The sequence below is a fragment of the Triticum aestivum genome, chromosome 7A (assembly GCF_018294505.1).
Source record: "Triticum aestivum cultivar Chinese Spring chromosome 7A, IWGSC CS RefSeq v2.1, whole genome shotgun sequence".
Lineage (NCBI taxonomy): Eukaryota > Viridiplantae > Streptophyta > Magnoliopsida > Poales > Poaceae > Triticum > Triticum aestivum.
Window position 1 is genome coordinate 541,518,604 of NC_057812.1, and position 24,014 is coordinate 541,542,617.

At 48.1% G+C, this 24,014-nt stretch overlaps 1 protein-coding gene across 1 annotated transcript; it reads right to left on the reverse strand.

The window, feature by feature from the left end:
- Nucleotides 1-907: 907 nt before the first annotated feature.
- On the reverse strand, nucleotides 908-2,876 carry LOC123148044 (probable xyloglucan endotransglucosylase/hydrolase protein 32). The gene is made up of 3 exons (XM_044567400.1): nucleotides 2,558-2,876; nucleotides 1,995-2,095; nucleotides 908-1,910 (listed from the first exon to the last, which is right to left on the reverse strand). The coding sequence occupies exons 1-3, from the start codon at nucleotides 2,769-2,771 to the stop codon at nucleotides 1,335-1,337; spliced, it is 891 nt and encodes a 296-aa protein (XP_044423335.1). The 5' UTR covers nucleotides 2,772-2,876; the 3' UTR covers nucleotides 908-1,334.
- Nucleotides 2,877-24,014: the final 21,138 nt, after the last annotated feature.

The window sequence follows — 24,014 nt, forward strand, 5'->3', positions numbered from 1 at the left end:
ACCTCTTCGGTCAGCTTCATTGAAACCCGTGCACGCTGCGAGCCACCACTCCGTGAACTCATCCGCCTCTAGTGGCCCTTGCACGTTAATCTGAAGAAGGCCGAACACTCCGTGCCACACTTCCTGGGCATAGGTGCAGTTTGCCAGGATGTGTTCCACATTATCCTCCGCCTGCAAGCACGTATAGCAGGCCGACGGTTGGCCTTGTAGCCCGTGCCTGGCTCTCCTGTCCGACATCCACAATCTGTTCTGTAAGGCAAGCCAGACGAATAGCTTGCATTTGAGCGGTGCCCAGCTTCTCCAAGTGCAATCCGCAGTGGGCGATCTGGTCAGCTCGGAGCAGAGGTAGTGATAGACCGATTTGGCCGAGTAGGAGCCCGTCGTCGTGAGTGGCCAAGTGAAACTATCTGGTTGATCCGGATCCCTCACCACCGTGTTAATCGCATGACCAAGATGCATGAGCTGTATGAGGGCCGTCAAGGAGGTGTTTGCCTCAAAGTCATGTGTCCAGCTCGCGTCATCGAGTGCCTGATGCATCGTGCGTCTATTTGCCGTCCTGGCCGGGACCAAGGCGACCACTAATGGTGCAATGTCCGCTGCCGCCACTCCATGAATCCACCCGTCCTTCCAGAAAAGCACCCACTCGCCCGACCCTACTCTGGTATTGACCAACGCATCAAACACCTCTTTAGCATCATCATCCTTCATCAAAGGCAGTCCTTGCCATGGGCGTTGGGCATCGGTCCTCTTGAGCCATTTCCATCTTACTCTGAGCGCAATTGCCTGCCATTTCAGGACAAAGTCATAATGTGATTGCTTGTCTTTGACGAATCGACATACACCTCAGATTATTCTAACGCCTGTCCGCGCCTACACGCGCCGGCCTCGGCCTCGATCAAGCCATGTCTTGAAGCAATAGTATACATAAATCACAAATATGGAGAACATATTAGAGTACTCTGCATTACAGTGGGCATGAATGATAGTATGCCATGAATCATGCGCCTTTGCCCCTTCGGGGCATACATACATGTGAAACGAAAAGTAGGCACCAACCAAAACGAAAGAGATGGAAAGACACGGGACCCTTTTTGGCAATATGCCAACGACCAACGCCTCAACCACCGGCCTAGCTCATGCTCAGCCACACGCAGGCAGGCAGCAGCGGTAGGGCAGCCACACCCTTTACTCTCTGAGATCCAAACCAAAAAGAAGAAGCAAAGTGTAGGTAGGAGGAGCTCGCGGTAGGAGCGCCGTAGTATAGCAAGCAAACACACGACGAAATTAACCAAGGCACGCGCGCCACCGTCCGTTCCGTTCACGGGCTCCATCCCTCAGCACTCCGGCGTGAGCGAGCGGTCCCTCCGGAAGTCCTGGCAGTAGTAGTAGACCATGTGGCGCTGCTGCGCCCACCGCATCGCCGCGTACTGCTGCCGCGTGAGCCCCGTGCCGGCGGGGGACGCCCGGGCCGGGCGGCACGAGGGCGGGGCGCCGGCCCCGCACCCAGCGACCACGAAGCGGTCGAAGCGCGCCACGAACGGCTGGTAGCTGTAGTCGGCCCGGTGCCGGCCGTCGTCGGTGGCCCAGTCGGAGGCGTCCCAGATGGAGCCGTACGCCCACATGGGGCGGTCCGGGAAGGTGAGCTCCGTCTTGCGCTCGTACCGCCGGACGGGCACGTCGTCCACGAAGAAGGTGATGGCGTCCGGGTTCCAGAGGATGGCGTAGGTGTGGAAGCCGGCGGTGGGGTCGAACCAGAGGTGGAACCGCATCTCCCGCCCGATGATCCGCCCGTCACCGCTGCCGCGGACGTACACGTTGGTCTGCAGCGTGTAGGGCTCGCCGGGGATGGTGCCCAGGAACTCCATGTCGATCTCGTCGTGGAACCCGGGGTGCGCCTCGTTGTTGGACAGCTGCGCGCGCGTATCAGTTAACCTGTTACTGCCAGTACTAATCAACGTTGCATTATCTAGAGAATATATGTGTATGGTGCTTACGTAGAAGGCGGTGTTGGTGCCGGCGGTGTAGCCGGCGGGGAGCTTGATGCGGGTGGCGAAGTAGCCGTTCCTGTACGCATGCTTCGACTTGAACCCGCTACCTGCATAGATCAGATCAGATGTGAGGCGAGGGAATGTTCACCAACATAATCAAGCAGCAGCAAATCAATCCCTCCATAGATCAGCATAAGAGTAGACAACAGTGATCTATCACTGCTGCCACGTCCGTGGTGGCCCAAACCGCACTGTGCTTATCGCCGTGCGATGCACAGGCCGGGGGCTCCTCCATTACCAAAAGGGAAAACGCACTGTGCCCGTGCTTCAGATTCGACACAGGTGACACCGACGATTCAACGTGGCGCTAGTGACGTCTCTTTCGCTACAGCACGGGCCTGAACAGTGAATTCACGTACTAGTACGTGCGTCGGTGACACTGTTGCCAAAAAAACAAGAGCCAAATATACATGCATGCATGCACCTAAACTATACTACTGGTTGAATTTTAAAAACAATTGGCAGTCTTTCCAGAGATGCGCAAAGAAGAAGAAAAAAATTGCACGTACCGCAGGTCTTGTCGAGCCAGATGGTGATGGCCGAATGGTCGCCGGAGAGCGTCTGGTGCTGCGGGCCCCACTTGTTGCTGTACGCGCGGTTGAACACCACCGGCCTGAACCTCGAGCTCGGGTAGTAGCCGGGGGAGGGCTGCGCGTCGGAGGAGGCCACCGCCATTGCCAGGAGCAGCAGCGCCATGGCCGGGAGCAAGGAGGCGCTGGCCATTGTTGCTCCGCGGAGCTGGCTGGCTAGAGCTAGGTGCTCCCTCCTGGTGAGAGGAGAGAGAGAGAGTACACTTGGTAGCTAAGCGAGCTGCTTTGGGGAGAGTGTATGTCCGTGTTGAGACAATATATAGGAGGAGAACAGAGAAAGGAAGCGACCAAGTTGGCCCACTCACACGAGAGGGAGTTGGGTAGTGATGAGGCAGCGTGAGTAAATGATAAATGTGCGGATGCAGGTGGATCCATGGAAGATGAAGGGAAGCACCCTCTAGGTACCCACCACATCTTCTCACCTCAGTTTCACCTGACCTGCCGGCGAAGGATGCTGCCTTTGGCAAGTGCCAAGTACCTAGAGCCAAAGTGCTTGCATGCAAGGGTAATTTCAACGCTGTGCGGCCATGGAACACGGTGCACCAAATGTCCGCTCGTGTTCATTTCCTATATCTGAAGCACTCAAAATAGTTTAAGATAAATATCAACATTCATCCCTAATCATGTTGTGTAAATATTTCAATGCACAATAATTTAAATATAAATATTACAATTCACACATGAAGTTTTCCAGTAAAATAGTTCAATTTTGAATCAACTTATCCGGACATGTTTTTTAGCTCTCCCTCGAAGTGCCCACAAATACTCAACCAGATCATTCTGAAGTTGTTCATGAGTTGCTCGATGGTTATTTGTTGATATTTGGAAGAAAAAAAAATCCTCAAACGTCACCGGATTCTTCTCTGAAAGTTAGATAGGATCACCCATTTGCTCAAATTCCTAACCGTGGCAAACTCCGTCATCCTCATCCTCCACAATCATGGTGGGCATTAACACACAAGCTGCCATCAGCTCGTAGAACATCTGTGCACCTCATACTTTTGTAGGTCCATGAACAATCAAAAATGGGCTTGAAGCACTCCAAATGCCCTCCCGACGTCCTTTCTAACTCCTTGTCTTTGAAAAAAAAGAGAGATCTTTTCTCACCTCTTGGATCAGATATGGTCTTGACGAAGGTCGGCAACGTAGGATAAATACCATCACAAAGATAAATAGCTTATGTTTTAGTCATGACCATCAATGGTATAGTTGCACTGAGGAGCTTCTCCCGCACACACCATGCAAACAATGAAGACCACTATAGCAGGTTGATGTCATTGTGAGACCTGTTGGGGAACGTTGCATGGAAAACAAAAAAAATCTACGCACACGCAAGATCTATCCATGGAGATGCATAGCTACGAGAGGGGAGAGCATCTACATACCCTTGTATATCACTAAGCGGAAGCGTTTATCAATGCGGTTGATGTAGTCGTACACCTTCATGACCCGTCCCGATCAAGCACCGAACGTACGTCACCTCCGCGTTTAGCACACGTTCAGCTCGATGATGTCCTCGACTTCTCGATCCAGCAAGAGAGACGAAGTAGTAGATGAGTTCCGGCAGCACGCCGATGTGGTGAGGATAGTGGTGAAACTTTTCCGCAGGGCTTTGTCAAGCACAACAGTTTAGAGTGGAGGACGAACTAGAGGGGGAGGGGGCACCGACACACGGCTTGGGGATTCGTGGTGTGTGGCGTCCCCTCCCCTCCTCTCATATATATAGGTGGAGGGAAAGGAGAGGTAGCCCTAGGGCGTGCCCCAAGGGGCCGGCGGCTGCCCTAGGTGCCTGCCTAGGCGCCCCCACCCCCTCTTCCATATTTGGTGCATGGGGGAAGGAAAGGGGGCCGGCTGCCCTAGGGTGCCCCTCCTTCCTTCTGGCGCGCGGGTAAGGGAGGTGGAGCGCGCCCAGGCCCCTTGTGGGTTGGTGCGTCTCCCTCCTTGGCCCATGAGGCCCACCAAGTAGGTATAACCTACCAGAACCCCTTCCTGCACTTCGATGGTAATCCGGTGCATTCTGAAACCTTTCCGAAACCCGAATACCTTCATCCTATATATCAATCTTTACCCCCGGACCATTCCGAAGCTCCTCGTCATGTCTGTGATCTCATCTGGAACTCCGAACAGCATTCGGTCACCAACATACATAACTCATATATAGTACCATATCGTTAAGTGTGCGGACCCTACGGGTTGGAGAATGATGTAGACATGACCGAGACGCTTCTCCGGTCAATAGCCAATAGTGGTACCTGGATGCCCATATTGGTTCCTACATATTCTATGAAGATCTTTATCGGTCAAACCTTTATGACAACGTACGTAGTTCCCTTTGTCTGTCGGTATGTTACTTGCCCAAGATTCGATCGTCAGTATCTGCATACCTAGTTCAATCTCGTTACCGGCAAGTCTCTTTACTCATTCCATAATACATCATCTTTTAACTAACTCCTTAGTCACTTTGCTTGCAAGTTTCTTGTGATGATGTATTACCGAGAGGGACCAGAGATACCTCTTCGTCATACGGATTGACAAATCCCAATCTCGATTCACGCCAACCCAACAGATACCTTCGGAGATACCTGTTGAGCACCTATATGATCACCCAGTTACGAAGTGATGTTTGATAGCACACAAGGTATTCCTTCAGTATCCGGGAGTTGCATGATTTCATGGTCGAAGGAATATGTATTTGACATTAAGAAATCAGTAGCAATAAACTGAACGATCATATGCTAAGCTAACGGACGGGTCTTCTCCATCATATCATTCTCATAATGATGTGATCCTGTTATCAAGTGACAACTCATGTCTATGGTCAGGAAACCTTAACCATCTTTTGATCAACGATCTAGTCTAGTAGAGGCTTATTAGGGACTTGGAATTTGCTTATGTATTCACACATGTATTTAAGTTCCGATCAATAAAATTATAGCATGAATAATAAACCTTTATCATGATTAAGGAAATATAATAGTAACCACTTTATTATTGCCTCTAGGGCATATTTCCAATAGTCTCCCACTTGCACTAGAGTTAATAATCTGGATTACATAGTAATGAATCTAACACCCATGGAGTCTTGGTCTTGATCATGTTTTGCCCGCTGAAGAGGTTTAGTCAACGGGCCTGCCACATTCAGATCCGTATGTATTTTGAAATTTCTATGTATCCATCCTTGACCATTTCACGAATGGAGTTGAAGTGTCGCTTGATGTGTTTAGTTCTCTTGTGAAACCTGGATTCCTTGGCTAAGGCAATTGCTCCAGTGTTATCACAAAAGATTGTCATTGGACCCGATGCACTGGGTATTACACCCAGATCGAATATGAACTCCTTCATGTAGACTCCTTCATGCGTTGCTTCTGAAGCAGGTATGTACTTCACTTCACATGTAGATCCCGCCACGACGCTCTGCTTAGAACTGCACCAACTGACAGCTCCACCATTCAATATAAATATGTATCCGGTTTGCAACATAGAGTCATCCGGATCTGTGTCGAAGCTAGCATCGACGTAACCCTTTACGACGAGATCTTCATCACCTACATAAACGAGAAACATATCCTTGGTCCTTTTCAGGTACTTTAGGATATTCTTGACCGTTGTCCAGTGATCCACTCCTGGATTACTTTGGTACCTCCCTACCAAACTTATGGCAAGGCACACATCAGGTCTGGTACACAGCATGGCATACATTATAGAACCTATGGTTGATGCATAGGGAATGACTTTCATTCTCTCTCTATCTTCTGCCGTGGTCGGACTTTGAGTCTGACTCAATTTCACACCTTGTAACACAGACAAGAACCCTTTCTTTGACTGGTCCATTTTGAACTTCTTTAGAACTTTGTCAAGGTATTGGCTTTGTGAAATTTCTATTAAGCGCCTTGATCTATCCCTATAGATCTTGATGCCCAATATGTAAGCAGCTTCACCAAGGTCTTTCATTGAAAAATTCTTATTTAAATATCCGTTTATGCTATCTAGAAATTATATATCATTTCCAATCAGCAATATGCCATCCACATATAATATCATAAATGCTACAGAGCTCCCACTCACTTTCTTGTAAATACAGGCTTCACCGCAAGTTTGCATAAAACCAAATGCTTTGATCACCTCATCAAAGCGTATATTCCAACTCTGAGATGCTTGCTGTTGGGGAACGTAGTAATTTCAAAAAAATTCCTACGCACACGCAAGATCATGGTGATGCATAGCAACGAGAGGGGAGAGTCTGATCTACGTACCCTTGTAGACCGACAGCGGAAGCGTTAGCACAACGCGGTTGATGTAATCGTACGTCTTCACGACCCGACCGATCAAGTACCGAAACTACGCCTCCGAGTTCTAGCACACGTTCAACTCGATGACGATCCCCGGACTCCGATCCAGCAAAGTGTCGGGGAAGAGTTCTGTCAGCACGACGGTGTGGTGACGATCTTGATGTACTACCGCCGCAGGGCTTCGCCTAAGCACCGCTACAATATTATCGAGGATTATGGTGGAAGGGGGCACCACACACGGCTAAGAATATGATCACGTGGATCAACTTGTGTGTCTAGGGGTGCCCCCTGCCCCCGTATATAAAGGAGCAGGGGAAGGTGCGGCCGGCCAGGAGGAGGGCACGCCAGGAGGAGTCCTACTCCCACCGGGAGTAGGATTCCCCCTTTTCCTAGTTGGAATAGGATTCAGGAGGGGGAAAGAGGAGAGAGAGAAGGAAGGGGGGGCGCCGCCCCCCTCTCCTTGTCCTATTCGGACTAGGGGGGGGGGGGCAGTCCTGGCCACCTCTCCTCTCTTCCACTAAAGCCCACTAAGGCCCATATACCTCCCGGGGGGGTTCCGGTAACCTCCGGGTACTCCGGTAAAATCCCGATTTCACCCGGAACACTTCCGATATCCAAATATAGGCTTCCAATATATCAATCTTTATGTCTCGACCATTTCGAGACTCCTCGTCATGTCCGTGATCACATCCGGGACCCCGAACAAACTTCGGTACATCAAAATGCATAAACTCATAATATAACTGTCATCAAAACTTTAAGCGTGCGGACCCTACGGGTTCGAGAACAATGTAGACATGACCGAGACACGTCTCCGGTCAATAACCAATAGCGGAACCTGGATGCTCATATTGGCTCCCACATATTCTACGAAGATCTTTATCGGTCAGACCGCATAACAACATACGTTGTTCCCTTTGTCATCGGTATGTTACTTGCCCGAGATTCGATCGTCGGTATCTCAATACCTAGTTCAATCTCATTACCGGCAAGTCTCTTTACTCGTTTCGTAATACATCATCTTGCAACTAACTCATTAGTTGTAATGCTTGCAAGGCTTATGTGATGTGCATTACCGAGAGGGCCCAGAGATACCTCTCCGACAATCGGAGTGACAAATCCTAATCTCGAAATACGCCAACCCAACATGTACCTTTGGATACACCTGTAGAGCTCCTTTATAATCACCCAGTTACGTTGTGACGTTTGGTAGCACACAAAGTGTTCCTCCGGCAAACGGGAGTTGCATAATCTCATAGTCATAGGAACATGTATAAGGCATGAAGAAAGCAATAGCAACATATTAAATGATCGGGTGCTAAGCTAATGGAATGGGTCATGTCAATCACATCATTCTCCTAATGATATGATCCCATTAATCAAATGACAACACATGTCTATGGTTAGGAAACATAACCATCTTCGATTAACAAGCTAGTCAAGTAGAGGCATACTAGTGACATTTGGTTTGTCTATGTATCCACACAAGTATTATGTTTCCGGATAATACAATTCTAGCATGAATAATAAACATTTATCATGATATAAGGAAATAAAATAATAACATTATTATTGCCTCTAGGGCATATTTCCTTCAGTCTCCCACTTGCACTAGAGTCAATAATCTAGATTACACAGTAATGATTCTAACACCCTTGGAGCTTTGGTGCTGATCATGTTTTGCTCGTGGAAGAGGCTTAGGCAACGGGTCTGCTATATTCAGATCCGTATGTATCTTGCAAATCTCGATGTCTCCCACCTGGACTAGATCCCGGATGGAATGGAAGCGTCTCTTGATGTGCTTGGTTCTCTTGTGAAATCTGGATTCCTTTGCCAAGGCAATTGCACCAGTATTGTCACAAAAGATTTTCATTGGACCCGATGCACTAGGTATGACACCTAGATCGGATATGAACTCCTTCATCCAGACTCCTTCGTTTGCTGCTTTTGAAGCAGCTATGTACTCTGCTTCACATGTAGATCCCTCCACAACGCTTTGTTTAGAACTGCACCAACTGACAGCTCCACCGTTTAATGTAAACACGTATCCGGTTTGCGATTTAGAATCATCCGGATCAGTGTCAAAGCTTGCATCAACGTAACCATTTACGATGAGCTCTTTGTCACCTCCATATATGAGAAACATATCCTTAGTCCTTTTCAGGTATTTCAGGTTGTTCTTGACCGCTGTCTAGTGATCCACTCCTGGATTACTTTGATACCTCCCTGCTAGACTTATAGCAAGACACACATCAGGTCTGGTACACAGCATTGCATACATGATAGAGCCTATGGCTGAAGCATAGGGAACATCTTTCATTTTCTCTCTATCTTCTGCATTGGTCGGGGATTGAGTCTTACTCAATTTCACACCTTGTAACACAGGCAAGAATCCTTTCTTTGCTTGATCCATTTTGAACTTCTTCAAAACTTTGTCAAGGTATGTGCTTTGTGAAAGTCCAATTAAGCGTCTTGATCTATCTCTGTAGATCTTAATGCCCAATATGTAAGCAGCTTCACCGAGGTTTTTCATTGAAAAACTCTTATTCAAGTATCCTTTTATGCTATCCAGAAATTCTATATCATTTCCGATTAGCAATATGTCATCTACATATAATATCAGAAATGCTACAGAGCTCCCACTCACTTTCTTGTAAATACAGGCTTCTCCAAACGTCTGTACAAAACCAAATGCTTTGATCACACTATCAAAGCATTTATTCCAACTCCGAGAGGCTTGCACCAGTCCATAAATGGATCGCTGGAGTTTGCACACTTTGTTAGCTCCCTTTGGATCGACAAAACCTTCCGGCTGCATCATATACAACTCTTCTTGCAGAAATCCATTCAGGAATGCAGTTTTGACATCCATTTGCCAAATTTCATAATCATAAAATGCGGCAATTGCTAACATGATTCGGACAGACTTAAGCATCGCTACGGATGAGAAGATCTCATCGTAGTCAATCCCTTGAACTTGCCGAAAACCTTTTGCGACAATTCGAGCTTTGTAGACAGTAATATTACTGTCAGCGTCAGTCTTCTTCTTGAAGATCCATTTATTCTCAATTGCTTGCCGATCATTAGGCAAGTCAACCAAATTCCATACTTTGTTCTCATACATGGATCCCATCTCAGATTTCATGGCTTCAAGCCATTTTACAGAATCTGGGCTCACCATCGCTTCTTCATAGTTCGTAGGTTCATCATGATCTAGTAGCATGACTTCCGGAACAGGATTACCGTACCACTCTGGCGCGGATCTTACTCTGGTTGATATACAAGGTTCAGTAGTATCTTGTTCTGAAGTTTCATGATCATTATCATTAGCTTCCTCACTAATTGGTGTAGGTGTCACAGAAACTGGTTTCTGTGATGTACTACTTTCCAATAAGGAAGCAGGTACAGTTAGCTCGTCAAGTTCTACTTTCCTCCCACTCACTTCTTTCGAGAGAAACTCCTTCTCTAGAAAGTTTCTGAATTTAGCAACAAAAAGTCTTGCCTTCGGATCTGTGATAGAAGGTGTATCCAATAGTTTCCTTTGGATATCCTATGAAAACACATTTCTCCAATTTGGGTCCGAGCTTATCAGGTTGAAGTTTTTTCACATAAGCATCGCAGCCCCAAACTTTCAGAAATGACAACTTTGGTTTCTTGCCAAACCACAATTCATATGGCGTCGTCTCAACGGATTTTGATGGTGCCCTATTTAACGTGAATGCGGCCGTCTCTAGAGCATATCCCCAAAACGATAGCGGTAAATCAGTAAGAGACATCATAGATCGCACCATATCTAGTAAAGTACGATTACGACGTTCGGACACACCATTACGCTGTGGTGTTCCGGGTGGCGTGAGTTGTGAAACTATTCCACATTGTTTTAAATGTACACCAAACTCGTAACTCAAATATTCTCCTCCACGATCAGATCGTAGGAATTTTATTTTCTTGTTACGATGATTTTCAACTTCACTCTGAAATTCTTTGAACTTTTCAAATGTTTCAGACTTATGTTTCATTAAGTAGATATATCCATATCTGCTTAAGTCATCTGTGAAGGTGAGAAAATAACGATATCCGCCACGAGCCTCAACATTCATCGGACCACATACATCTGTATGTATGATTTCCAATAAATCTGTTGCTCTCTCCATAGTACCGGAGAACGGTGTTTTTGTCATCTTACCCATAAGGCACGGTTCGCAAGTACCAAGTGATTCATAATCAAGTGGTTCCAAAAGCCCATCAGTATGGAGTTTCTTCATGCGCTTTATACCGATATGACCCAAACGGCAGTGCCACAAATAAGTTGCACTATCATTATCAACTCTGCATCTTTTGGTTTCAACACTATGAATATGTGTGTCACTACTATCGAGATTTAATAAGAATAGACCACTCTTTAAGGGTGCATGACCATAAAAGATATTACTCATGTAAATAGAACAACCATTATTCTCTGATTTAAATGAATAACCGTCTCGCATCAAACAAGATCCAGATATAATGTTCATGCTTAACGCTGGCACCAAATAACAATTATTTAGGTCTAATACTAATCCCGAAGGTAGATGTAGAGGTAGCGTGCCGACCGCGATCACATCGACTTTGGAACCATTTCCCACGCGCATCGTCACCTCGTCCTTAGCCAATCTTCGCTTAATCCGTAGTCCCTGTTTCGAGTTGCAAATATTAGCAACAGAACCAGTATCAAATACCCAGGTGCTACTGCGAGCATTAGTAAGGTACACATCAATAACATGTATATCACATATACCTTTGTTCACCTTGCCATCCTTCTTATCCGCCAAATACTTGGGGCAGTTCCGCTTCCAGTGACCAGTCTGCTTGCAGTAGAAGCACTCAGTTTCAGGCTTAGGTCCAGGTTTGGGTTTCTTCTCTTGAGTAGCAACTTGCTTGCTGTTCTTTTTGAAGTTCCCCTTCTTCTTCCCTTTGCCCTTTTTCTTGAAACTAGTGGTCTTGTTGACCATCAACACTTGATGCTCCTTCTTGATTTCTACCTCCGCAGCTTTCAGCATTGCGAAGAGCTCGGGAATAGTCTTATTCATCCCTTGCATATTATAGTTCATCACGAAGCTCTTGTAGCTTGGTGGCAGTGATTGGAGAATTCTGTCAATGACGCAATCATCTGGAAGATTAACTCCCAATTGAATCAAGTGATTATTATACCCAGACATTTTGAGTATATGCTCACTGACAGAACTGTTCTCCTCCATCTTGCAGCTATAGAACTTATTGGAGACTTCATATCTCTCAATCCGGGCATTTGCTTGAAATATTAACTTCAACTCCTGGAACATCTCATATGCTCCATGACGTTCAAAACGTCGTTGAAGTCCCGATTCTAAGCCGTAAAGCATGGCACACTGAACTATCGAGTAGTCATCAGCTTTGCTCTGCCAGACGTTCATAACATCTGGTGTTGCTCCAGCAGCAGGCCTGGCACCCAGCGGTGCTTCCAGGACGTAATTCTTCTGTGCAGCAATGAGGATAATCCTCAAGTTACGGACCCAGTCCGTGTAATTGCTACCATCATCTTTCAACTTTGCTTTCTCAAGGAACGCATTAAAATTCAACGGAACAACAGCACGGGCCATCTATCTACAATCAAACATAAACAAGCAAGATACTATCAGGTACTAAGTTTCATGATAAATTTAGGTTCAATTAATCATATTACTTAAAGAACTCCCACTTAGATAGACATCCCTCTAATCCTCTAAGTGATTACGTGATCCAAATCAACTAAACCATGTCCGATCATCACGTGAGATGGAGTAGTTTCATTGGTGAACATCACTATGTTGATCATATCTACTATATGATTCACGCTCGACCTTTCGGTCTCCGTGTTCCGAGGCCATATCTGTATATGCTTGGCTCGTCAAGTATAACCTGAGTATTCCGCGTGTGCAACTGTTTTGCACCCGTTGTATTTGAACGTAGAGCCTATCACACCCGATCATCACGTGGTGTCTCAGCATGAAGAACTTTCGCAACGGTGCATACTCAGGGAGAACACTTCTTGATAATTAGTGAGAGATCATCTTATAATGCTACCGTCAATCAAAGCAAGATAAGATGCATAAAAGATAAACATCACATGCAATCAATATAAGTGATATGATATGGCCATCATCATCTTGTGCTTGTGATCTCCATCTTCGAAGCACCGTCGTGATCACCATCGTCACCGGCGCGACACCTTGATCTCCATCGTAGCATCATTGTCGTCTCGCCAATCTTATGCTTCCATGACTATCGCTACCGCTTAGTGATAAAGTAAAGCATTACAACGCGATTGCATTGCATACAATAAAGCGACAACCATATGGCTCCTGCCAGTTGCCGATAACTCGGTTACAAAACATGTTCATCTCATACAATAAAATTTAGCATCATGTCTTGACCATATCACATCACAACATGCCCTGCAAAAACAAGTTAGACATCCTCTACTTTGTTGTTGCAAGTTTTACGTGGCTGCTACGGGCTTAAGCAAGAACCAATCTTACCTACGCATCAAAACCACAACGATAGTTTGTCAAGTTGGTGCTGATTTAACCTTCGCAAGGACCGGGCCTAGCCACACTCGGTTCAACTAAAGTTGGAGAAACTGTCACCCGCTAGCCACCTTTGTGCAAAGCACGTCGGGAGAACAGGTCTCGCGTAAGCATACGCGTAATGTCGGTCCGGGCCGCTTCGTCCAACAATACCGCCGAACCAAAGTATGACATGCTGGTAAGCAGTATGACTTATATCGCCCATAACTCACTTGTGTTCTACTCGTGCATATAACATCAACACATAAAACCTGGCTCGGATGCCACTGTTGGGGAACGTAGTAATTTCAAAAATTTACCTACGCACACGCAAGATCATGGTGATGCATAGCAATGAGAGGGGAGAGTGTGATCTACGTACCCTTGTAGACCGACAGCGGAAGCGTTAGCACAACGCGGTTGATGTAGTCGTACGTCTTCACGGCCCAACTGATCAAGCACCGAAACTACGACACCTCCGAGTTCTAGCACACGTTCAGCTCGATGACGATCCCCGGACTCCGATCCAGCAAAGTGTCAGGGAAGAGTTCCGTTAGCACGACGGCGTGGTGACGATCTTGATGTACTACCGTCGCAGGGCTTCGCCTAAGCACCGCTACAATATTATCGAGGATTATGGTGGAAGGGGGCACCGCACACGGCTAAGAATATGATCACGTGGATCAACTTGTGTGTCTAGGGGTGCCCCTACCCCCGTATATAAAGGAGCAGGGGAAGGTGCGGCCGGCCAGGAGGAGGGCGCACCAGGAGGAGTCCTACTCCCACCGGGAGTAGGATTCCCCCCTTTTCCTAGTTGGAATAGTATTCGGGAGGGGGAACGAGGAGAGAGAGAAGGAAGGGGGGGGGCGCCGCCCCCCTCTCCTTGTCCTATTCGGACTAGGGGGGGGGGCAGCCCTGGCCACCTCTCCTCTCTTCCACTAAAGCCCACTAAGGCCCATATACCTCCCGGGGGGTTCCGGTAACCTCCCGGTACTCCGGTAAAATCCCGATTTCACCCGGAACACTTCTGATATCCAAATATAGGCTTCCAATATATCAATCTTTATGTCTCGACCATTTCAAGACTCCTCGTCATGTCCGTGATCACATCCGGGACTCCAAACAAACTTTGGTACATCAAAATGCATAAACTCATAATATAACTGTCATCAAAACTTTAAGCGTGCGGACCCTACGGGTTCGAGAACAATGTAGACATGACCGAGACACGTCTCCGGTCAATAACCAATAGCGGAACTTGGATGCTCATATTGGCTCCCACATATTCTACGAAGATCTTTATCGGTCAGACCACATAACAACATACATTGTTCCCTTTGTCATCGGTATGTTACTTGCCCGAGATTCGATCGTCGGTATCTCAATACCTAGTTCAATCTCGTTACCGGCAAGTCTCTTTACTCGTTTCGTAATACATCATCTTGCAACTAACTCATTAATTGTAATGCTTGCAAGGCTTATGTGATGTGCATTACCGAGAGGGCCCAGAGATACCTCTCCGACAATCGGAGTGACAAATCCTAATCTCGAAATACGCCAACCCAACATGTACCTTTGGATACACCTGTAGAGCTCCTTTATAATCACCCAGTTACGTTGTGACATTTGGTAGCACACAAAGTGTTCCTCCGGCAAACGGGAGTTGCATAATCTCATAGTCATAGGAACATGTATAAGTCATGAAGAAAGCAATAGCAACATATTAAACGATCGGGTGCTAAGCTAATGGAATGGGTCATGTCAATCACATCATTCTCCTAATGATGTGATCCCATTAATCAAATGACAACACATGTCTATGGTTAGGAAACATAACCATCTTCGATTAACAAGCTAGTCAAGTAGAGGCATACTTGTGACGTTTGGTTTGTCTATGTATTCACACAAGTATTATGTTTCCGGATAATACAATTCTAGCATGAATAATAAACATTTATCATGATATAAGGAAATAAAATAATAACATTATTATTGCCTCTAGGGCATATTTCCTTCACTTGCACCAGTCCATAGATGGATCGCCGGAGCTTGCACACTTTGTTAGCACCTTTAGGATCGACAAAACCTTCTGGTTGCATCATATACAACTCTTCTTTAAGAAACCCGTTAAGGAATGCATTTTTGACGTCCATTTACCAGATTTCATAATCATAAAATGTGGTAATTGCTAACATGACTCTGACAGACTTAAGAATCGCTACAGGTGAAAAAGTCTCATCATAGTCAACCCCTTGAACTTGTCGAAAAGCTTTTGCGACAAGTCAAGCTTTGTAGACAGTGATTTTACCATCAGCGTTCGTCTTCCTCTTGAAGATCCATTTACTCTCAACGGCTTGCCGATCATCGGGCAAGTCCACCAAAGTCCACACTTTGTTCTCATACATGGATCCTATCTCAGATTTCACGGCTTCAAGCCATTTGTCAGAACCTAGGCTCATCATAGCTTCTTCATAGTTCGTAGGTTTACCGTTGTCTAACAACATGACTTCCACGACAGGATTACCGTACCACTCTGGTACGTGCGTGTTCTGGTCGACCTACGAGGTTCAGTAGTAACTTGATCTGAAGTTAGATGATCATCATCATTAGCTTCTTCTCTAGTTGGTGTAGGCATCACAGGAACGGTTTTCTCGGATGTGCTACTTTCCAATTCGACAGAAGGTACAACTACCTCATCAAGTTCTACTTTCCTCCCACTCACTTCTTTCGAGAGAAACTCCTTCTCTAGAAATGACCCATTCTTAGCAACAAAGATCTTGCCTTGGGATCTATTGTAGAAGGTATACCCAATAGTTTCTTTAGGGTATCCTATGAAAACGCACTTCTCCGCTTTGGGTTCGAGCTTATTAGGATGAAGCCTTTTGACAAAAGTGTCGCATCCCCAAACTTTAAGAAATGACAACTTAGGTTTCTTGCCAAACCATAGTTCATACGGCGTTGTCTCAACGGATTTAGAAGGTGCCCTATTTAACGTGAATGAGGTTGTGTCTAATGCATAAGCCCAAAATGATAAAGGCAAATCGGTAAGAGACATCATAGAACGCACCATATCTAATAAAGTACGGTTACGACATTCGGATACACCATTACGCTGTGGTGTTCCAAGTGGCGTGAGTTGTGAAACAATTCCACATTGTCTTAAATGAAGGCCAAACTTGTAACTCAAATATTCACCTCCGCGATCAGGTCGTAGAAACTTTATTTTCTTGTTTCCACTTCATTATGAAATTCTTTGAACTTTCCAAATGTTTCAGACTTGTGTTTCATTAAGTAGATATACCCATACCTACTCAAATCATCTGTGAAGGTTAGAAAATAACGATACCTATCGCGTGCTTCAACACTCATCGGACTGCATACATCGGTATGTATTATTTCCAATAAGTCATTAGATCGCTCCATTGTTCCGGAGAATGGAGTTTTAGTCATCTTACCCATGAGGCATGGTTCACAAGTATCAAATGATTCATAATCAAGTGATTCCAAAAGTCCATCCACATGGAGTTTCTTCATGCGCTTTACACCAATATGACCTAAACGGCAGCGCCACAAGTATGTTGCATTATCATTATCAACGTTGCATCTTTTGGCATTAATATTATGAATATGTGTATCACTATGATCGAGATTCAACAAGAATAGACCATTCACTAAGGGTGCATGATCATAAAAGATGTTACTCATATAAAAAGAACAACAATTATTTTTTGACTTAAATGAATAACCATTTTGCAATAAAAAAGATCCAGATATAATGTTCAGGCTCAACGCTGGCACCTAATAACAATTATTGAGGTCTAAAACTAATCCCAAAGGTATATGTAGAGGTAGTGTGCCAACGGCGATCACATCAACCTTGGAACCATTTCCGGCGCGCATCATCACCTCGTCCTTAGCCAATCTTCATTTATTCCGCAGCTGCTTTTTCGAGTTACAAATACGAGCAACCGAACCAGTATCAAATACCCAGGCACTACTACAAGCATTAGTAAGGAACACATCAATAACATGTATATCAAATATACCTTTGTTCACTTTTCCATCCTTCTTATCTGCCAAGTACTTGGGGCAGTTCCGCTTCCAGTGACCATTTACTTTGCAGTAGAAGCACTCAGTTTCAGGCTTGGGTCCAGCTTTGGGCTTCTTCACGGGAGTGGAAACTTGCTTGCCATTCTTCTTAAAGTTCCCTTTCTTTCCCTTGCCCTTTTTCTTAAAATCGGTGGTCTTGTTAACCATCAAAACTTGATGCTCTTTCTTGATTTCTAGCTCCGCCGATTTCAACACCGTGAAGAGCTCGGGAATCTTTTTTGTCATCCCTTGCATATTATAGTTCATCACAAATCCTTTGTAGCTTTCTGGCAGTGACTGAAGAACTTTGTCAATAACACTCTCAACTGGAAGATCAATTCCCAGCCGAGCCAAGTGGTTGTGGTACCCATACATTCTGAGAATGTGTTCACTGCCAGAATTGTTCTCCTCCGTCTTACAGCTAAAGAACTTGTTGGAGACTTCATATCTCTCAACCCAGGCATTAGCTTGAAATATCAACTTTAGCTCTTGGAACATCTCATATGCTCCAATGTATCTATAATTTTTTATTGTTCCATGCTATTATATTATCTGTTTTGGATGTTTTATATGCATTTATATGCTATTTTATATTATTTTTGGGACTAACTTATTAACCTAGAGCCCAGTGCCAGTTTATATTTTTTCCTTGTTTTTGAGTTTCACAGAAAAGGAATACCAAACGGAGTCCAAACGAAATAAAACCTTCGCGATGATTTTTCTTGGACCAGAAGACACCTGTTGGACTTGGACTCCAAGTCAGAAGTGAAGAAAATATGCCCTAGAGGCAATAATAAAGTTGTTATTTTATATTTCCTTATATCATGATAAATGATTATTATCCATGCTAGAATTGTATTAACCGGAAACTTTATACATGTGTGGATACATAGACAAAACACCGTCCCTAGTAAGCCTCTACTAGACTAGCTCATTAATCAAAGATGGTTATGTTTCCTAACCATAGACATGTGTTGTCATTTGATGAACGTGATCACATCATTAGGAGAATGGTGTGATGGACAAGACCCATCCATTAGCTTAGCATGTTGACCGTTAAGTTTTATTGCTATTGCTTTCTTCATGTCAAATACATATTCCTTCGACTATGAGATTATGCAACTCCCAGATACCGGAGGAATATAGTACAAAAAAAAGACACATCCGTGACATTTTGGGCCGAACGAATTTTTTTCCTGTCACACTTATGACACTTCTATGACAATAATTGTGACAAAACCCGGTATCATCATAGATGTGGTGGGGTCCTACTTCTATGATAAAAAATCATGATAGAAAATGGGCTTTTCGTCCTGGGCGGGCCGGAGACGCAGCTGCATGAAATTCTTTGGGCCGTCCATGACGGAAAAAACCGTGGTAGAAGTGAGGGCAAGGAAAATATTAGGGAGTTCCCGGTTACGGTGGCTGGTTGGGGGCTGAGCGATGCGCGTTTATCTCGTGCGTAAGCGCATGTGTGCGAGACGTTGCGCTCTAACTGAACCTGAGCGATTGCACTGCAGGCTACGCATTACTGGACCCGAGCGATCGATCGATGGCTGTTAACTGAACCCAATCGAGCGATTCCTTCGCTATTGCTGCTAACTGAAGCCGATCGATGCTACCTCTGGATGACAGTGAGCATTGTTGGGGGGTTTGGATGAACAGTTCCCGGTGGGGGTTGGATGAACAGGAACCCGTGGTAGTAGAATCCGTTGCCGCCGGATGAGCAGTACCCCGATCGATCGAGCCGGTGGATGAACAGGACCTCGTGGAGGGCTGGATGAACAGGACCCCGTGGAGGGCTGGTTGAACAGTAGCCGGTGGAGGGCTGGTTGAACAATAGCCGGTGGAGGGCTGGATGAACAGTAGCCCGTGGAGGGGTGGTTGAACAGGACCCCATGGAGATGGCTAGTTGAACAGTAGCAGGTGGAGGCTAGATGAACAGGAGCCCGTGGATGAACAGTCGCAGGTGGAGGCTGGAGGAGGTCGACGGTGGATGAACAGTAGCTCGTGGAGGCTGGAGGGGGTCGACGGTGGAGATGAACAGTATCCCGTGGAGTTCCGTTTTGCGGTATGTCACACCCCTCCCGATGAACAGGACCCCCGTTTCGACCGTAGCGCTCCAACACAAGTCCGTTTCCACTGTTTTGCGGTACATCACACCCCTCCCAATCAACAGGACCCCGTTTCGACCGTAGGAGGTCCAAGAGAAGTTTGTTTCCTCCGTTTTGTGGCACGCCAGACCCCTCCCGATGAACAGGATCCTGTTTCCACCGTGGCCAGTCGAACACAAGGCCGTTTCCTCCATTCTGCGGTACGCCAAGCCTTCTTTCCATCGGCTGTTCCATCCAAGCCGGTTGGCTCCCAATGAACAGCAGGCGTTCCAATGCCTCCCGATGAACAAGACACATTCCGTGCCTCCCCATGAACGCGACAACGACGCAGCTTCCCCGTTCTGACTCAGCCATGTACACGAGCCCTGGTCGTAGGTATGCGCGAGTAGGCGTTCGAGACCCCGCCCGTATGTATGTACGTGGCCGTATTTTGTTTCTTGCACCCTGGCCGTTGTACGTACGTGTACATGCTACGTGCGCACCTCAACTACGACACATGCACGCCTCTACTACGACCAGTATGTACGTACACGTTCGCGACCAGAATGACAAAGCTACGTACGCTTCGACCAGGTGGGTCCTGACTGTCACACACTTCCTTGCGTGCGAAGATGTAGCTGGTGGGTCCCAGCAGTCAGGGGGGCGAATTATTTTTTTGCCCGTAATATGGATGCACTTCCTTGCGTGCGAAGATGTAGCTAGTGGGTCCCAGCAGTCAGGGGGAATGGTTTTTTTTCACAAAATACGGTGGTGTCAGTGTACAAAAAGAGGGGTACACTTTTTTTACCCCTATAACTATGCACGGGCAGTCTGAGCCGCGGGCACCACCACACCAAGCAAGGCAAGGGAGGTGAGCCAGGGTAAGACCGAAGCTCGAGAGAACTACGACGCCAAGGCCAAGACCATGAAGAGCAAAGGGGATGAAGCAGACTCCCCGGCAAGATCCTTGCCGGGAGACAGTCCTGGCAGCCCCGGCAAGACCCTTGCCGCGGCGACTCATCCCGCGCCTACGGAGCGAGTCACCCTTGAGTCCACTGCCCCCAAAGGGCAAGGATTCGGGAGACATCCCCATGGCGGCATGAAGATCTTCGTGAAGACATTAAAGATCAGATACGCACTAAGGAGACGACAACCCTTGGCGGGATCCCAGCCGAGGAAGACCACAAGGCCCCCGGCAAGCGCCTTGCCAGGGATGACAGCAAGTGCCTCGGCAAGACCCTTGCCGGGGCCCCGGCAAGGCCCTTACCGAGGACACCTGCAGGGCCACCATCAGGCCCACGCCGACTAAACCTCCACCACCGCATGCATGCAGCGGCCGACCCAACCAGCTGGGCAGGCACCTGTGTGGAGGCATGTAGATCTTCGTGAAGACCCACCACTGCGCCACCTCAGCTGCCTGCCTACCTACGTGGCATCGCAGGCGTCGCTGGCTAGGGCGCGTGTCAACACAAGAAGGAGTGGCAACGACGGACGAGGCAGATCTCTCCCCCGTCCCCGATAAAGCAAGGACACCTAAGCAAGACGCATTAAATGTGCCTTGTCATGTAATGCGAGGGATAACCTCGCATCACTGTTCCCTTTCCACCTCCTGTGTGCCACTGTGGCAACCCCTTTTCCTATAAAAGGAGGCCCGAGGCGACCAGGAGAAGGATTCGGCTTTTTGGAGCTCCGCACGCCCCATAGCTAGCTCAAGAACACAGATATCCAATCCACCAAAGCAGGAGTAGGGTTTTACGCATCCTTGCGGCCCAAACCTGGATAAACGAACCGTGTGCTACCTGCTTGATCCGCTCTTCTCACGACCCCGTGCCCCGCCAACCGTAGTAGGCATCCTCGTGATCCCATAGGTGTCGTTCCGCACCGACATCTCTAGCGCGCCAGGTAGGGGGCGCAGTTGTGAGAATCGGCTCTAGTAACCAGCCCAGCACTCCTTCGTCTTTGTGGCTCTTGGAGAGGGAAGGAGGCCGGAAGATCAGCGCTTGAGCGACCACAAACAGAAGCTAAGTTGCATTGAACCCTTATTTATTCTATCCTTCTTATATGAGGTTATTCCCCCCGGAGATGTCACGCCTTTGTATGATAAACCTGCACGCCAGGGGGCTCTCCCACGATCGGCAACGCCCTTGCCCTGTTTTGAGTCCGCTCAACAGCTCAAGCGGTTGCGTCGAGAATGGCAGAGTAGCCTTCCGCGACCAACGACGCTCTCGATTCTGACTCGAGTCAAGCTCGATAGTTCGAGTGGCTGCGTTCGGAACGGAAAGGTGGCTCGTCCGGCAGCACGCGTACCCAGCAGGCCCATGGGGATCCGTCCCCAAAACGCCGCTAGGGGCTTCCGCGCCGGCGAGCCTACCCAATCAGCGTAGGGCGCGCATACAAAGAGGAATTGAACGGGGAAATAACGTGCATGAAATTAAAAGTACTACAAAGTTATATTACATCACATCATTGCTGCGGTTCTAACTAAAGATGAAATTTGTCTTGGTCGTGAACCTGCAGCGGCGGTGAAGAACGGGATGCCTAATCCCGACGCTGGCCTTCCACCCTCTTGATTTCGCCGATGCTGCTGATGACGGGCTTGATGCGCTCCTTGAGCACCGTGAGGTCAACACCCTCCGGCAAGCTATCCATCGCGGCACCAAAGTCGAGGTCGGGATTCCAGTATGCCATCTTGGTGAGGACCTTGGTCATGACCCCCCCGGCAAAGTCGCCGGGCTTCCCCGGCCAACATGGCCGCTCGGTTGGAGTGAAGATAAGCCAAGGCTCCGAGGACGCCCTCGAAGAACAGGGTCAGCTTGGTGTTGACGGTCCCGCTGCGCTCAGGGGCATACCTCATGTTTGGCATCCCCATGGTGGCCAATTGCAAGGTGACCCTGCCGGCGACCTCCTCTAGACGACTGATCCATCTGTTCTCGCCCGCCACATAATCCTGGTGGGAGGCGGCCTCGTTCGCCTGCAGCTGCTTCTCCTCCTCCAGACTCCTAGTCAAGGTCTCCTCCCGAGCCCTGCTCTCTGACAACATCTTCTTGAGATCCTCCCGCTTTAGCTTGAGATATCTGACGGAGTTTTGCGCTTCGGAGAGCTCCCTAGCCCTGCTGATGACCGCTCCTTGCGCCTCCACCAAGGCACTGTTGAGCGTGCTCTTCTCGTTGGACAGCTTGAGGGCCTGCTCCTTCAGCTCGTCCTGCGCCACCTCCAACTCCCTTACTTTGCCGGCATGGGCCAGAGCCTGGGCATCGAGTGCCTCCTTGTGCCTCTGCTCCAGCTCGCGAGTCCGCCACGCGACAAGGGCCTCGAGCTCCTCATCCTTGCCACGGAGCGCTGCGGCAAGCTTCGCCTCACGCGCGGTGAGGTCCTCTTCTTGGGAATCCAGTGCGGCTTGATGCTGGTTCCGGACGGCCTCGGCCGCGGCAGGCAAGTTTGCCGCCTGTTCCCGGGCCTTCTCGATGTCAGCCATCTTCATGGTGAGCCCGACATTACGCTTGGCCAATTCCTCCTGAAAGGCCCTCTACTCCTTGCGAGTCTGGTGGAACCAGGTCTGCGTCTCAGCAACGCGCGCCTTGAAATCCACCTCCGCCTGGTCCACCGTTGCCGTCCTGGACTTAACCTTGTCCAGACAGACATGGTAGAGCACCTGGAGTTTTCAGAAGTTGGCCCCCATGGCGCGGAAAAGCTGCTCTTCTGGAGAACCATCACCGCCAATACCCGGCTCATCAACAACCTCAAGCCCGGTGGCGGCGAGCACCTCGCCGTCAAAGACTTCCCCTTCGGCGGGCGCCCGGGAACTTGACGCCCCTGGGAGGTGGACGAAAAGATCGTGGCCCACCTTCAGATACCTGCCAGGGCCCGAGGTTGAGGAGGAGGGAGGCTGATCATCAACCGCCTCTTCCTCGGCGGTGGCCTTGCCGGCTTCCCCGGCAGGCCCACCGTTGGCGCCCTCGGCAGAAGCCTCGCCGGTCGCCTTGGCGGCCCCCGCCGCGGTGTCCTCGGCAGCATCCTTGGCGGCCTCATCAGCGGCGACCTCGGCAGCGTCCTCGGCGGCCTCCTCAGCAATGTTCCCAGCAACGGTATCCACGTCCTTCATACCTGTTGAAGGAGATCCTGGGTAGTAATGGGAGCATTGAAGCCAAGAAAAAGAACAAGGGAAAAACAGAGATGGAGGACATGCGACTCACCAGTGCCAGGCTGTGAAGCAGAAGTCCCCTCCCCGCCAGCATCCGACGCCGTGGCAGAGTCACCAGCGCCCAAGTTCCCCTCTTCCTCCATGGGTGTGGGCTCCGTGCTTGATGCCCTTGCCGGGGACGCCCCTCGCGGCGGCGTAGTC

Bases quoted from the DNA above. Each gene is read 5' to 3' on its own strand.
- LOC123148044 (XM_044567400.1), bottom strand. From the start codon at position 2,771: ATGGCCAGCGCCTCCTTGCTCCCGGCCATGGCGCTGCTGCTCCTGGCA. The intron at 2,096-2,557 runs GTACGTGCAATT...TGATCTATGCAG, and splicing joins CTGGCTCGACAAGACCTGCG to GTAGCGGGTTCAAGTCGAAG. The intron at 1,911-1,994 runs GTAAGCACCATA...ACGCGCGCGCAG, and splicing joins GCACCAACACCGCCTTCTAC to CTGTCCAACAACGAGGCGCA.